The 15,328-nt window shown below is 34.6% G+C and overlaps 1 protein-coding gene across 4 annotated transcripts in view; it reads left to right on the top strand.

Annotated features, from left to right (window-relative positions):
- Positions 1-15,328, top strand: part of SREK1 (splicing regulatory glutamic acid and lysine rich protein 1) — a 42,887-nt gene that overhangs the window by 2,917 nt on the left and 24,642 nt on the right. For 2 of the 4 annotated variants that reach the window (XM_017537839.2, XM_017537838.2), the window contains exons 2-3: positions 7,450-7,583; positions 13,219-13,334. In XM_017537839.2, the coding sequence (XP_017393328.1) occupies positions 7,450-7,583; positions 13,219-13,334 (250 nt within the window). Of the gene's footprint in view, positions 1-7,449; positions 7,584-7,715; positions 12,933-13,218; positions 13,335-15,328 lie in introns of those variants that run through there. The other 2 variants (XM_017537840.2, XM_017537841.2) reach the window with 2 other exon arrangements.

Here is a 15,328-nt window from a genome sequence, read left to right as displayed (position 1 = left end):
TATTTTTAGTAGAGACAGGGCTTCACTATGTTGACCAGGCTGGTCTCGACTGCCTGACCTCGTGATCCGCCCGCCTCGGCCTCCCAGAGTGCTGTGCTGGGATTACAGGCGTGAATCACCGCGTCCCGCCCCAAAATGTTCATTACCAACATAATATCATTTTATTTGGTTGAAACTTGGGTTTGGGTGACAACACCTGGCCAGTTATTAACTGACATAATGGGGTACCTTTTTGAAATCAGGTATTATTACTTGGAGTTTAAAAGTGAAAGGGAATAAAGGGTTCTTAAACATGTGGAAGATTAAGATAGTTTGCTTAAACTAACACATTAAACAAAATTGTTGCATAAATTTAACATATGGGCCAGGCAAAATCCTTAGTTTTTCCCTCATTGCAATACTAGGTCCCTCATTCTTGTTTTGCAGCAATATTGACATGCTTTATTCACAAGTTTTCTGCTTCGTGATGAAGTTGTCATTGCCTGGTCTTTAAATTAAAAGATGTGTTTGCAAATTTGAGCCGAAATGGATAAAAATGCAATAGTGGTAGTTGTATTGAAAATATATAGTTTTGCAGTGTTACATGAATTATTTTATGACATCTTTGGAAGCTGAGTAGAAAGTTAATCGTTTTAAAATTGGAAATCTATTTCTTCAATAGAATGTGAAAGTAGTTTCTCATTAAAATTCTATGATTGAGCCAGGTGTAGTGGTATGCATCTATAGTCCCAGCTACTCAGGAGGCAGAGGTGGGAGAATAGCTTGAGCCCAGAAGTTTGATTACAACCTAAGTAACATAGTGAGACCCCCTATCTCTTAAAAAAAAATGACTTACATTGTTAATAGGAAAATTCAGATTTTAAATTCAATTCTTTTGGCATGATGAAGTGGTTTTCATCTTTATTTTTTAAACATTAAGAATTTTTTAAGGTTAAGGAATTCTTGTGAACATTCACTGTAAGCATTAAGAATTCTTTTTTTTTGAGACGGAGTTTCACTCTTGTTACCCAGGCTGGAGTGCAATGGCGCGATCTTGGCTCACCGCAACCTCTGCCTCCCGGGTTCAGGCAATTCTCCTGCCTCAGCCTCCTGAGTAGCTGGGATTACAGGCACGCACCACCATGCCCAGCTAATTTTTTGTATTTTTAGTAGAGACGGGGTTTCACCATGTTGACCAGGATGGTCTCGATCTCTTGACCTCGTGATCCACCCGCCTCGGCCTCCCAAAGTGCTGGGATTACAGGCTTGAGCCACCGCGCCCGGCCTAGCATTAAGAATTCTTATTTGTAATTTGTCATTCTTTTTTTGTGCTGCCAGTTGATAAATATGTAGAATTACTATTAACTTTTTGTACAATAAATCAATCTCATAGCTTGCGAAAACATTCTTACACAAGTAAGAAATCTTGCTGTTTTTTCGTTGAGGTTTAATATACCTACAGAAAAAATGCACAGATCATAAGGGAAGGTTGGTGAATCTTTACAAAGTAAACATACCTCTGTAACCAGCATAACCAGCACGCAGATCAGTTTTATCTGCACCCTATAAGCTCCCCATGTCCCCCTAGTAACTAAACCCTGAAATTGGTAGGCCTATCCTGATTTGTAGCACTAGACATTTTTCCTGTGTTGAGTTTTTTGGTTTGCTGATTTCCTTCACTTCTCTGGTCTTCAAAAGTTCTAAGAAAGAATGGAAAAATGTGTCAACTACTTATTTAAGTTTTTTTAGTTAAAAATTAGCATAACCACTATAGCCATTTTACAGAAAATAGAGAAAAGGAAACAGCACTTGTGATCCTACCTGTCAAAGCTTCTCTCCATTTCTATGGATTTCCCTGCAGTCATTTTCACATGCATTTATTGTAATAGCATAATCAAAGGAATCACACACTGTGATTTTAAACTTTTCTCACTTAATTTGTCATGAGCGTTTTCTATATTGCTGTTTTATTTATAGTAATATTTAAAGATTAGTAATTTCTGAGTGTATTGTGTTTTTGAAATTCTATTATTGGATATTTTGATTGCTTTTCTTTGTATTACAAATTAGTGGATTTTCGCTAACAACATTGGGAGGTGTGTATTTTTGATTGTTAATGATTGGAGGGCCTGTTGGCCTTTATTGAGTTAAATGTTAGCAAGTCATAAGAAAGTCTTAAACAGGAGGAATTGCGCTAGTCATAGGGCCACCGAAGCCTAGTGGAGAAACCCTGTTATATTGTTAACAGTGGAGAAACTCTGTTATATTATAAACCCTGTGCATTATTATGCACCAAATATTTTTGTACATGTTGTGTGATTTGCTCTTATTTTGGCTTGTATCTTTTTTGATAGGTCCTCTAAAGGATGTATATTAATGTACTAATAAAATATTGGACACATTATTACCTCATTGGTTTTTAAAAATATTGTATAATTCTATCATTATGTTTAATAAAAGACAAAATAACCAGTTAGGGCCAATAAATTTAATTGATGCCCAGAAAGCTGGGTTTTTTTGGTTTCTGCATTTACTACCCAGTGAGAAGTTTTAATTTTTTTTTAAATTGATTTTTGTGTGTTAAAAAACCAAAACTTAACAAATGAGGTCAAACTAAAATCTGCTAAATTTGGATACTGCTACTTTCTTTTTTTAAATTTATTTTAAAAATTTTATTTATTTATTTATTTTAGTAGAGATGCACATTCACTGTGTTACATAGGCTGGACTCAAACTCCTGGGCTAAAGCAGTCTGCCTGCCTTGACCTCCCAAAGTCCTAGGATGACAGATGTGAGCCACTGTACCAGCCTGCCAGTTTCTGTAGATGCATACATTAAGACCAAATGGAATATATCATCCCCTTTTATCCCCCCCCCCCCAAGATCTTGCTCTGTTGCCCAGGCTGGTCTTGAACTCCTGGACGCAAACAAGTACACATTGGTTTGCTGAGCTATCTGTATGTTGGCTTGCCACTCTAGTAATTTTAGTTTATAATGGTCAAAATAGTGTTACCTCTCCTGAAAATTTCAAATATTTGCATTTGTATGAAGTAAATGTAAGTTGATATTTATTTTAAGGAAGTTAATTAGAAATGCAGATGAAGAAAATTGGCCAGGCGGGTGGATCACAAGGTCAGGGGTTCAAGACCAGTCTGGCCAACATAGTGAAATTGTCTCTATTAAAAATCCAAAAAATTAGCTGGGTGTGGTGGTGTACACCTGTAATCCCAGCCACTTGGGAGGCTGAGGCAGAATTGCGTGAACCCAGGAGGCAGAGGTTGCAGTGAGTCGAGATCGTGACATTGTGCTCCAGCCTGGGTGGCAGTGTGAGGCTCTGTCTCAGAAAAGAAAAGAAGAAAGAAAATTGCTTAAATCAGTGGAGTGGCCATACCTAGTATCCATACTTCCATGATAATGCTTTTCAGAACAGACCAACTTTTTTTTTTTTTTTTTTTTGGGACGGAGTTTCGCTCTTGTTACCCAGGCTGGAGTGCAATGGCGCGATCTCGGCTCACCGCAACCTCCGCCTCCTGGGTTCAGGCAATTCTCCTGCCTCACCCTCCTGAGTAGCTGGGATTACACCCATGCCCAGCTGATTTTTTGTATCTTTAGTAGAGACGGGGTTTCACCATGTTGACCAGGATGATCTCGATCTCTTGACCTCGTGATCCACCCGCCTCGGCCTCCCAAAGTGCTGGGATTACAGGCTTGAGCCACCGCGCCCGGCCCAGACCAACATTTTTTAAACCAGTTCCCAGGCTTATGAAATCTTGGTGGCATGTCTTCACATGTGGTTGCGTGACAAACCAGACTCAGAATTCCTGTTCCTGTGGATGTTTTAAATTTGAAATGAAGTAGATTTCAGCTAGTGGTATTTGGAAATGTGGTTTTAGTTCTCACTGGTGCTTACTTAGGTTTACATTCTTTCACAAATGTGTCTGTCAATTTTGGAAATGTTGCTTCAGCATTATCTGTCAGGCTCTTGAAGATTTCAGAGGCAAAAGAGTTATTCCTGTTGCAATTGCTAGGGCTTTAGTAGGTTATTATAATCACAGATTGTTTTTGGTTACCATGACAAAAACAGTGTTACCCAGTGTAGCTCAAGAAGAGACGTTAATATTAAAAAGAAAGATTTCACTACATTGAAAAATAAAGATGGTAGTGCACCCAGGCCTCATGGGAACTAGGACTGGGAACTGGAAGGGTATCAGCAATCAAGGTGACTATCTGCTTCTTTCTCTCCAGTATTGATTATCAGTTCAGTTTGTTTCTGTCTATTTTCTTTGCATGTCTATTCTGTAGTCATTATCTGGCTTACAGTTTACTGTAAATTATCTTCCAGTCCAAGAGAGAGAACCTGATTGATTGTTCTAGCCCATTTGGTTAAGCCTGACTTCCCAAGTTATAGGTTACTGGTCAGCCAGGGAAATGGGCTCTTGAGACTGGTGACTAATCAGTTGTGGCTAGGGAAGCTTACGGGATCCGTTGAGGGTTTCACATACGGAAACCGTGATAAGGCCTGTGCTGAAGCAATATAGAATGTCTTGGTACACATGTAGGAGGGTGTACCTAACACTGTGGTATCTTAAGATGGTTTACCAGAAGACTTGGAAATTTAAGACTTGAAGAAAAGTGGAATTAGCATTCAAAATGGGAGTTAGAGAGGACATCATAACCAAATGGAATAGCGTATATGAAGACCCAGATGTTTGTGATGTGTTGTGGGAACCACAGGTAAAATTTTTGGGTACATTTACGTAATGAGGCAAGAACAGAATAGTACTTTAAAGGAAATTTAATATGTAGAGTGATACATGAGATTTAGCGTTAAGAAAGATCACTGTGGAAGCTTTTGTGGAAGACCATTAAAAAGGATTTGAGGTTGGGTGCTGTCTGACTTGTTAAGAGCTGTTTAGTAATCCACATGAGAAACGATGACGGCCTGAATTAAGGCATTGATATGAGAATGATGAAAAAATTAACGTGGCAAATACTTAGAAGATACTCTAAGCAGGATTTATTGACCAATTGGGTGAGGAGGACAGAAAGGTCGAGGATAATTTATCAGTGACAATAAGTCACAGTTTTGGAAACAACTTCAAATCTTTGTATTTTTACAGTTTTTTTTTTCTTTTTTGAGACACAGCCTCACTCTGTTGCTCAGGCTGGAGTGCAGTGGTGTGATCTCTGCTCACTGTAACCTCTGCCTCCCAGTTTCAAGCAATTCTTGTGCCTCAGCCTCCCAAGTAGCTGGGATTACAGGCGTGTGCCACCATACCTGGCTGATTTTTGTATTTTTAGTAGAGATGGGGTTTCACTACATTGACCAGGCTGGTCTCGAACTCCTGACATCAGGTGATCCGCCTGCCTTTACCTCCCATAGTTCTGGGATTACAGGCATGAACCACCATGGCTGGCTGATAAAATATTATTTTTTAGACTAAATTCCTGGGGGTGGGAACTTTACTCATTGTGATTATTCACTCTGGAATGAAGCTGATGAGTTAGCCAACCTTATCTTTTGAGTGTTGCCAGTCACTGTGGCAGAGGAAAAGAGCCAAACAGTGGTCCCTAAAGCTTCTTCAGAATAGTGACACATGTCAGTTCTGCTCATATTTAATTGACAAAAGCAGGTTACATGGCCACACCTAACTTAAAGGAACAGAAAAATGGAATTTTATTGTGTACCCAGAAAGAGCTTTGGAAGTAGTTGGTGGGCAGTGCTTAGGATGGTCACGCTAGTGACTCCAGTCTTCAGACTTGGGTAATATGATGGTATCTTTTACTGAGATATGGAATGTAGGGGACAGAGGGCAAGCCTGGTAAGGAAGGAGGATGATAAAATGTGTTTTGGACTTATTTAGTGACCACCAAGGTATAATATTCCAGCAGGCACTTGGATCTGGGAGCCTAGAGCTCACAAGAGGCCTGAGTTGGCGATTTGGTCATGTAAAGGTGGTGAGTTAAGTCTGGTTGTGCATGTGTTTACCTCAGTGTCAGTATACAAAGTGGTTTGACTTAGGTGTTGGGTTGGGTAAGGAAGGATTTTTGGTGAGGGCTGGTGTGAATCCTGAATAGGATGGCCTTAGGCAAAATCGAGTTGGATGCTAAGAGGTACTTTTTTTTTTTTTCAACTTTAATTAGCCTTACTAATTGTGTTAATAATGTAAGTAGTTTCAAATTCTAAATGCAAGTACATTTTATCACAGTGTTTGGTTAACGGCATAAATATATATTTAACCATTATTAATGTGATTATTCTACATTGTTTAAACATGGATTTTGTTCCTGAACACGAAGAATTACAGAGAAATCTGGATTTTTAAATTGTAAAAACAACTGTTTGTGGAATTGCTAATTTAATAATAATACATCAAAATGGCTTAAAGATTCTTGATTAGTTGAATGATTATGGTTGCAAGAAGTTTGGAATTAGGTGACTAGCCGTTTACTAGTTCCAAAATTATAATCAATTTTCTTTCCTGTTTTGTGAATGAAAGTACATTACTATTAAGTCATATATTTTTCAAGTAATCTGTTTTTTTAGTGTGAAAAAATCTTAAATGTTTTAAATAGATTTTAAGAAAAAAATCTGTGTTATAGATTACGTATATACTTAGTTTGGGTCTTTTTTTTCCTGCTAAAGACAATTACAGATTTTAATGAAAAGTAATTAAGGATAGGCTGACAAAATGATTATTCATGAGGATAGTATATTTTCGAATCTAACAGGATGTATTCATGTTAGGAAAAATTCCTTTCATTTGTGTTATGTCTGGTTCATTTTTACTACAGTCCTGCCTGGATTGAACTGAATTAAGTAGGTCCAGTTAGAGTCTATGCTGTTGTGCCTATAGAATATGTAAGATTTTGTTTGTAAAACTTTTTGTCTGGAAAATCGTATCGCTGTCTATCTTGAAGCATTCGGGTGTATGCAACAGACCTTAATTTAAATTCTGTATTACCTGATTGTTTCTAAGACTGTTGTGAAGTTTTTTTAGTGATGTAAACACTTGAGAATCACATTTAGGAAGAATTGGTATGATGATAAAATTTGTAATCTTGAGGCTTGGTAGTAACATTTAGGAAGAGTTGGAATGATGATAAAATTTGAAATCTTGAGGATTGGAGCTTTTATAAATGGATTTTTGCCTACATTTGATACACTTTTTGAACATTTTTGAGTTAAATTAGCTTTTTTTTTTTTAACATTTCACTTGGATTAAGGATTGATTGAGTTCCAAGTTTGACAAGTAAAGCAGTAAGTCTACATAGATTGCCTTCTGTCTTGGCAGAGAAGTCACCATTAATTGAGTAAGTTTCACTATTTTATGTGTTAATGATTCTTAACAAAAAATTTTAGTCTTCATTTTGTAAGATTATGTAAAGATGAAGAAAGAAATTTTAAGTGAAAATGATAAGACCAAGCAAATGTTTATTAGTCCAATTGTTTTTCTTTTTATTTTGCAGCAACGCACCTCTTGCTTTTTCCTCCAAAGTATGTTATGTTAAGTTTCGTGATCCATCAAGTGTTGGCGTGGCCCAGCATCTAACTAACACGGTTTTTATTGACAGAGCTCTGATAGTTGTTCCTTGTGCAGAAGGTTGGTATCTCACTTTTTTTTTTCCTGTTATTTTAATTTCTGTCCTGTCTGTTATTGCCTTTAGCTTTCCTAGAAATTGGCAAGTAGACAATACTCTGGTGTATGTGTGAAAGTAAGAATGAAATTTGGAGAAGGTAAACATTTTTACCTAGTAGTAATATTAAAATGGTTAATTTGTGAGTAACGTACATTTGAGACTTGACAACTTAACATTCATAAATTGGCTTCTGGTTTGCTGTGGCTTTCTGTAGTCAATTTGCAGATTGTAGAGAAAGCTTTCTGAAATTAAAAAAAAGTTGATAGGGGAAATTATTTTAAATGCATAAAAAATCATTTACCGTGTGTGTTCAATATTAATACTGTTACAAATGAAAACAGTGTACACGTTTTGGCAAATTGGGATTAAGTGATATTTATAAGAAAAATATTTGTAATTTATACTTTTAAGTATACTCTTAAGGTAATTTACCTTAATTGTTATTATGAGATCATTATTTTATATTAAGTGTAATTGTTTGCTATGCAACTGGAATTTTATTTTTTTCTTTTATTGACCTCAAAAAAAGGGGCAAGAGGGGTACGAATAAAAAGAGGAAAGCAATTTTCCAAAGCCTCCATCAGGGAGGTAGTTGTTGAAAATTGGAACGAAGGCCGTATAGTATCCATTAAGTTTTATGACTTAAACTGCTTTAAGAACTAATTATCACTACTATTTTTTGGTAACTTCTATTTACAGAGCCACTCACGTATAATAGACTGTGCTGAATTTTGACACTTCTGGTGTGTAATTAACTTTTATTCAGAGCACTGTCTAGCATATGTACAGGAGTTTAGAATTGGGTTATTATAAATTAAAATGTCTTTAAGTAGATTTTCTTGGGTGGATAATTGTAACTGAACTGTTTTAAACATAAAAGTTTATGGGAAACAATTTGATGTGCTTTCATATGTAATTTTAAAACCTCTTTTAGTAGTCAGGCTAATATTAAAATAACAATATATAATAAGCAGTTTCCTGCATTTTTGAGGTTTTATGTTTATTTCAGAATGCCTGCTCTGGGATGTCAAAAACATTACAGTCTAATACAGTGAGTACTAAGCTGGTATTTTTGAAGTCCCAGAATAGGAAATTCTCAATATTTTTCAGTTAAATTTGGAAGTGTCTTTCCCATGCTTGGGGGTTAGAGTGGGTAGGAAAGATAAAAATGGATTAAAGTTAATTCTTGGCTGAATATATACTTATCTGCTGATCTGTAAGGCCACAGTGAGCCCCAAATTGGTAAGGTGGGAAAGGAGTTGGTTAATGGTTTTGTTCTACATACTTTTTAGTGAAATTTCATACGGAGAAACTGCATGGGGAAAAAAAAATCAGGTAAAGGTTGATTAATCTAGCATATTAATTATATCAGAAAGTTAATACCACCAGTAACACAGGATCTTTTATTATGTTATTAGCATGGTAGTGAATTGGAAGGAAGAATTTTATCAGTCTTGCTTGGTTTGGACCTACTATATTCCCATAGAATCTTTCATATATCTGAGAAGTCCTATTGTGGTTTGTTATAAATGTTCAAGATTATGGGCATGTAGATGTCCCTTTTATTGTTTATTTTACTTGATAGAGATGAATAAATGTACATTCAGATATACCTGTTTAATATTTTTAATATTACAACTTAGACAGTTTTACTGTTTTTGAACATGAAAAGTTAAGTATACTTTTATTGGAATTTAGTTATAAGTAAGTAAATATTTTAAAACACTAACCTACAATTGATATTGGTAAAACATTCAGATACACATTTTTCATTAGTTGTATTAAATACAGCAGAGATGAATTTATGGAACCTGGAGAATTTCACAGTGAGCTGTTAAAAGTCGGATTATGCACTACAAGCAGAGAAATAGTGCATTATGGTACTAAAAAAGATAGCAGAGTGATTGTGAAATAACCAAAGAGAAGTATTCCAGTGGAGTAAGTTCTATAAGAGGAAGATGTGCTATGGTGCTGTAAGCAAGCAGTGTTCCATTGACCTCACTGGCTACATCCTTTCCTTGATGTTGAACAAACAGCATCATCACATAAGTGAGAAATACCATAGAAAAAAATTTTAAGTTTTTTCAGTTTCTTCGAATTGCTGTTTTTTAGTACAGACAGTAATGTGAGAATATCTTAAGCTGTAAAAGTAACATTTGATGTGTAACAATTTCATGCTTATTAAGCATTAGCCTTTGTTAATAAAACATGCCATTTCAAAATAAAATATGCTTTCATTATACTTGTCCAAATATGACCTCTTTTTGTTGTTGCGTGCATTTCAGATTTCTTTTTATAAATGTTAACACGTAGAAAAAGATAAGGTCAAACATAACAAGGGTGTCAGCCTAATCATCAGTCATAACTTTATGTCCACATTTTCTGGTAGATGGATTTTGACTATTAATTTGGTTTTGTATGTTTTCTCTATGTGATATTTGTGCATTATTAGATGACTAGACTGGCCAAGGCAGACCTGTTACACTTGCCTGAGTTAGGCATTGTTTGCCATGCCACTAAACCTGCCGTCAAGTGAAACCTTCATTGGGGAAATGAGATCGGAGTCTGAACCGCAGAAGATGGACGCCCTGTCTCTGTTTTTTATTGTTTTACTTTAATTTCATTTCTTTTTCTTTATTTTGTCCCTTTTTTTGTTTTTGTTTTTGTTTTTGTTTTGTTAAATCTCTTTCACTTTAACTTGTGAGCTGGTTTTCCAGTTCTTTGTAAATGGTATTTCATTAAGGGTTCATAACGTGTTGCAAATTATATTGGGATGTGATTAGCAGAGTTCAACCTTAAGATAAAGCAAATTTTCATGCGGTAAATTAGGATACAGTGTTGTGAAGCTCAGTGTGAGTCTTAATTCGTGTGTATGGACTGATAAGGTACATTTTGTTCTTTAAACATTAAAACACTGCTAAGTATCTCAGGAACACTTTCTGATCTCAGTGCAACATTTTTCTAGTTTTTTTTTTCCCCCTAGCCTACATCTCTCATAAAAACTGATAGCTCTTAATTTTTGTCCTTCCCTCTGCAATTTTATTCATACAAAATCATCAAGGAAAATAAGTAAATATAACAGTCTGGGAGCAGAGAAGAGCCTTTTATTTTTGTGAAGGTTATTTATTATATAACATTTCCTTAAGACTTTATTGCCTATGTGGGGAATGGATATTTGAGAAACTTATTTGCATGTGTGTTTTTGTTAGTGTGAATTTTTTTGTTGAATATTCTTTGGAGGTTACTAGCTTCTAAATGGATTCTGAGATTAGGACTAATACTTTAATACTGTGAGAGATGTTTTCCTCAGTGTATAGTTTGGGAAAAATGCTAAATGCTTATTTGTTTTATACTTTATAAACTCTGTTATTTGGAGGGTAAATTTGGTAGAATTCTATCTTGGAAATTAAGTGATGGAGCTTTTTCTTAAAGTACTTTCAGCATTACCATTAGGTAATTAGAATAAGTATATAGAGTACTTAGAATGGTAATTAACAGTTAATTTATCTAAAAATGTGCTTACAGTGGAGTTATACATTTATAGTAGTTTATTACTCTTGTGAAAGGCAGTGAGAGAGTCTGACAACCTATTGATACTTTAAGTCAAAAGTGAAAGATTTCATAGTACTAAGTAATCAACTTTTGACTGGTATTGAATACCCTTTTTGTTTGTGTAGTCTTTCTACACTGTCTTCAGTGGGAAGTTTTGCTTATTGGACAAGTAATATTAAATTTGGAACATTACTAGATTAGAACTCTTAGTTTTTTTAGGTGCATGTATTAAGGTAGTGAAGATGGAGTTTATCTCAAAACCTTGCCAAGAATGTTCAGGTTTTACAAACCTTTTAAGATAATTTATAACAGAAAATTTATAACAAAAAACAGGTGAAATCAATATAAACAGTATAGTATATATGTGGGTATATATAAATACATGTGTTAATACCAATAACTAATACATATAAAACAGATTATTGTTATTTGACGTTTTCAATAAGGCCTGCCTGCCTTTTGTTTATGCATGTTAAGAAATCTGTTCTCCAGAATTTATACTGAAATAATAAAATAACTTTGGTTTTGAGATTAGTGAAGTAATATAAACTTAGATGCTGTAAAGTTAGAAAGTAGTAGGCATTTGCTAAAACTAATAAAAAGTAATTTTTATTTGCTTCCTAATAAATAAGGCGTAGCCATTATTTAAATCAAGTTTTCAATTCTGAATTGAGTTCCATCCATGTTTAGAGATATATCCAGATAATATTGTTTAGGGATTTACTTTACACATCTGGTTGTTCATATAAATTTTTACAACTGAAACCAGGCGTGGTGCTTGTGGAAATTTACTGCATATGCTATATTTCAGTTTAGCATGATTTTGTGCATTGTCTTTTAAAACACTTTTGGAGAATTAATAATGGAAATGCTTCACCAGCTAGCACATGAGTATTCTAAATATATCCACATGTAGTAAACTATTTAAGATTTTTTTTTTTTTTTGCCTAAGAAGATAAGGAAAAATAACGCGAAAGTTGCAGTCCTTATCAGAAGTAATTGATTAGAATTCAGCAACGAATATGACAAATCGTACTTATTTCAGGGTAGGTTTTTCATTTCTTTAGGTTGTAGGGTTTTTTTTTTTCCCTTCTAAGTGTTATTATTTTAGTGCTTCTCTTGTTATTAGGCAGTTAAAATGTTTATAAGCAAGCTTTAAAGCATTCACCTCCCCCTTTAGATAAGTATACATAAGTTGGTTCTAAAAGTTAGTACTTTAAGAAGTTTTCTGAAAAAAGGAACTTTTTTTTTTGCCCTAAAAATTTTTTTAGCAGTTTCCCAAGGCATATTTTTTGGAACTAAATTCCTCATTAGGCATCGCTGATGGTAGTGAGATGCCTGATTAGCTGTATGGATGTAGGCTTCTTTTTACATTAAAGTTGATTACATGAAGTAAGTTTTTATTTTCTATTTGAAATTAAATGGAATCTATTGGAGGGTTATCAGAATTTGTTTGCATCACAAATAGGTAGTTTCAGTAACAGAATAGGGGCACTCATTAAGAAACAAATTTCAATTCGCACATATTTGTTTTTTCTTTTTCTTTTTTTGACTAATTTGGTTATTTGCCATTTCTGGGGATTAAACTTTAAAAAATGTTCTTCTTTTCTGTATCTGATGTTCTGTGTGCTATTAGTGATGCAGCCAACACGAACGGTTGTCATGTGTAACACAACTTTCGATCACCGCGAAAACACCGTCCTGGGAAAGCGTCCATGCTTGATATCGTTTGGTTCATGAACATTAAGTTTCCAGTACAGGTGACCCATAGCTCAAAGTGTTAAATAATTGTCTACATTATTCAATTTTTAAAATAATATTCCATTAATGAGATTGTTAATATTTGAAGTTTTGCTCACTTTTATTTTTCCTAGTAGAGCAGGATAAAAGGAAAGACTTAAGTTCTTATTTATTTCTTTATATGGATCTGATAGATAGATTCATTTATTATTATTATTTTTTAACTGCAAGGGTAATTGTAAAATCATAGTGTAAAGTTTGTGTGGTGTTTCTGCTTTCTGTAATGTTTGGAACTTGCCTCTGCAGGTAAAATCCCAGAGGAATCCAAAGCCCTCTCTTTATTGGCTCCTGCTCCAACCATGACAAGTCTGATGCCTGGTGCAGGACTGCTTCCAATACCAACCCCAAATCCTTTGACTACCGTAAGTACTATAAGCCCTTTTATGAAAGAGGTGAACATTAAACTGTGTGACCAGTTGAATAGAGAGCTTGGAAAATTATTTGCATTTGGATTTTTTTTTTTTTTAATGGAGAGGATTTGAAATCATTAAAGTTTTTTTCCACTTTATCATTGACTTCAACTACATTTTGGATTTACTCCTGAAGTGGGGATTCATTTAAATTTGAGAACTCTATTATTCATTAGAAAATCAGTTATTAAAACTCAATATTTTAGATAGCATGGAGGCTCTAGGTAACTACTTCTCAGTTAATGAGGACTAAATCTCTTTAAAATCCATGAAATGATCCACAACTTTGATAATGGGAAAAGTATCTCAGAGATGCCTTTGTCTGATACTGAGAAAATATGACAAAGTGAAAACATGACAAAAATGTTTTTCTGTTAGCTATGCAGAATTAAGTCATAACTTATTAATGCCTTCTTTGTGATTTCCAAGTGGGATTAAAAAAGGATATTACTATTACTGGCTCTTGGTTTTTGTTTAAAAAGTTCTGGCCATACTTATTTTAAAAGAAGTGCCATTTTTCTTCAAAACCTAACCTAAAACAAAATATAAAGCTTGCCTAAATTGGAAGTTGAATCCAGCTTTATGGTGTTGGATAGGGAGTGAAACTATTAAATAAGCTATGTGTTTATGGTTAATTTATCTAGATTGTAAAAGTAGTTTCTGAAACTATGAAGTGCAAAATTATAGATTTGTAGTTTTACATAACATTGCTATGCTAAAGACCTGCATTCTGATTTTTTGGGGGAAATGTTTTTTAATTGAACTTAGGTGTAAAGGAACAGAATGGTAGTCAGTATGGTTGAAGTATAGTGAGGATCATGAGTGTTTGAGATTGGAGGGGATAGATAGGACACAGATTATGGTAGGGCTTTTTAGACCATGTAAAGCGGTTTGACGGTTTGAATTTTATTCTTAAGGTAATTAGAAACCATTGATGGGTTTTAAGCAGGGATATGATATGATTTAACATGTTTTAGAAAGATCCGATTGGCTGCTGTGACAATAAGTGACGTTGATTTCATAAACTTGTGTTTTCACCTTCAGGAAGTGCCATTACTTAGCAGTTGTTAAATGTTAGTAGTTCCATACTGTATTTGTATATATAGTCATTAGTGATCATTATGTTCTCAGATAGCATAAGTAGAAATGAAAAGAGTGTCTTTTTTTTCTTGAAAGCTCTTGAATTCTGTATTTGTGAATTCACTTAGTAGGTAAAAATTTTTTTGAGATCTCCAAATCAACAGTTGCAGCGCTTTTGTGGTCCTTTGTGGACATACACAGAGTGATGAAAAATTTGAGTCCGTCTATATGCATGTTTGCATAGGAGGTCAAAGTCTTCTTGTTTTGGCACTCAGGCTGTAAACAAGCATGTAGTCTGTTTAGGGCTATGTGTTTTGAATTGTGCTTTTTGTTGGTGATTTTGCTGTTAATGTTGGCCCACAAGTATAGTGCTAAAGTGCTGTGTAGTGTTCCTAAGTGCAGGAAGATTGTGAAGTACCTCATGGTGAAAATATTAAATACATGTATTAGGTAAGCTTCGTGAGTTATAGTGCTGCCGGCTGTGAGTTCAGTGTTAATGAATTGACAATAAATAACAGTTAAGGTGTCTTTAAAGAGAAGCACTTATAAAATAAGGTTAAACATTTTATTAGTTAATGTAAATGTGACCAGAGGCTCGTAGGAATTTCACCCTGTATTTTCCCTGGGAATAATTGTTCAATATTCAATAATTCATTGTTTGTGGAAACTTTATAGAACATAGCTACCTCAAATAATGAGAAACGGCCTGTTTTTAGGGTCAAGTTTAAAAGTGGTTAAAATATCCAGACAAGAAATATATTTCAAATTATGTTTAAAACGAATGTGACCTTATTTTAATAAGTCAGACATATACTTAAAAGTTTGGAGTCCCTAGTCTCCTTTCATTCTGGTTGAGTTAGTTCATT

This window comes from Cebus imitator, unplaced genomic scaffold (assembly GCF_001604975.1).
Source record: "Cebus imitator isolate Cc_AM_T3 unplaced genomic scaffold, Cebus_imitator-1.0 Scaffold107, whole genome shotgun sequence".
NCBI lineage: Eukaryota > Metazoa > Chordata > Mammalia > Primates > Cebidae > Cebus > Cebus imitator.
This window is presented reverse-complemented; position numbering and strand designations above follow the sequence as displayed.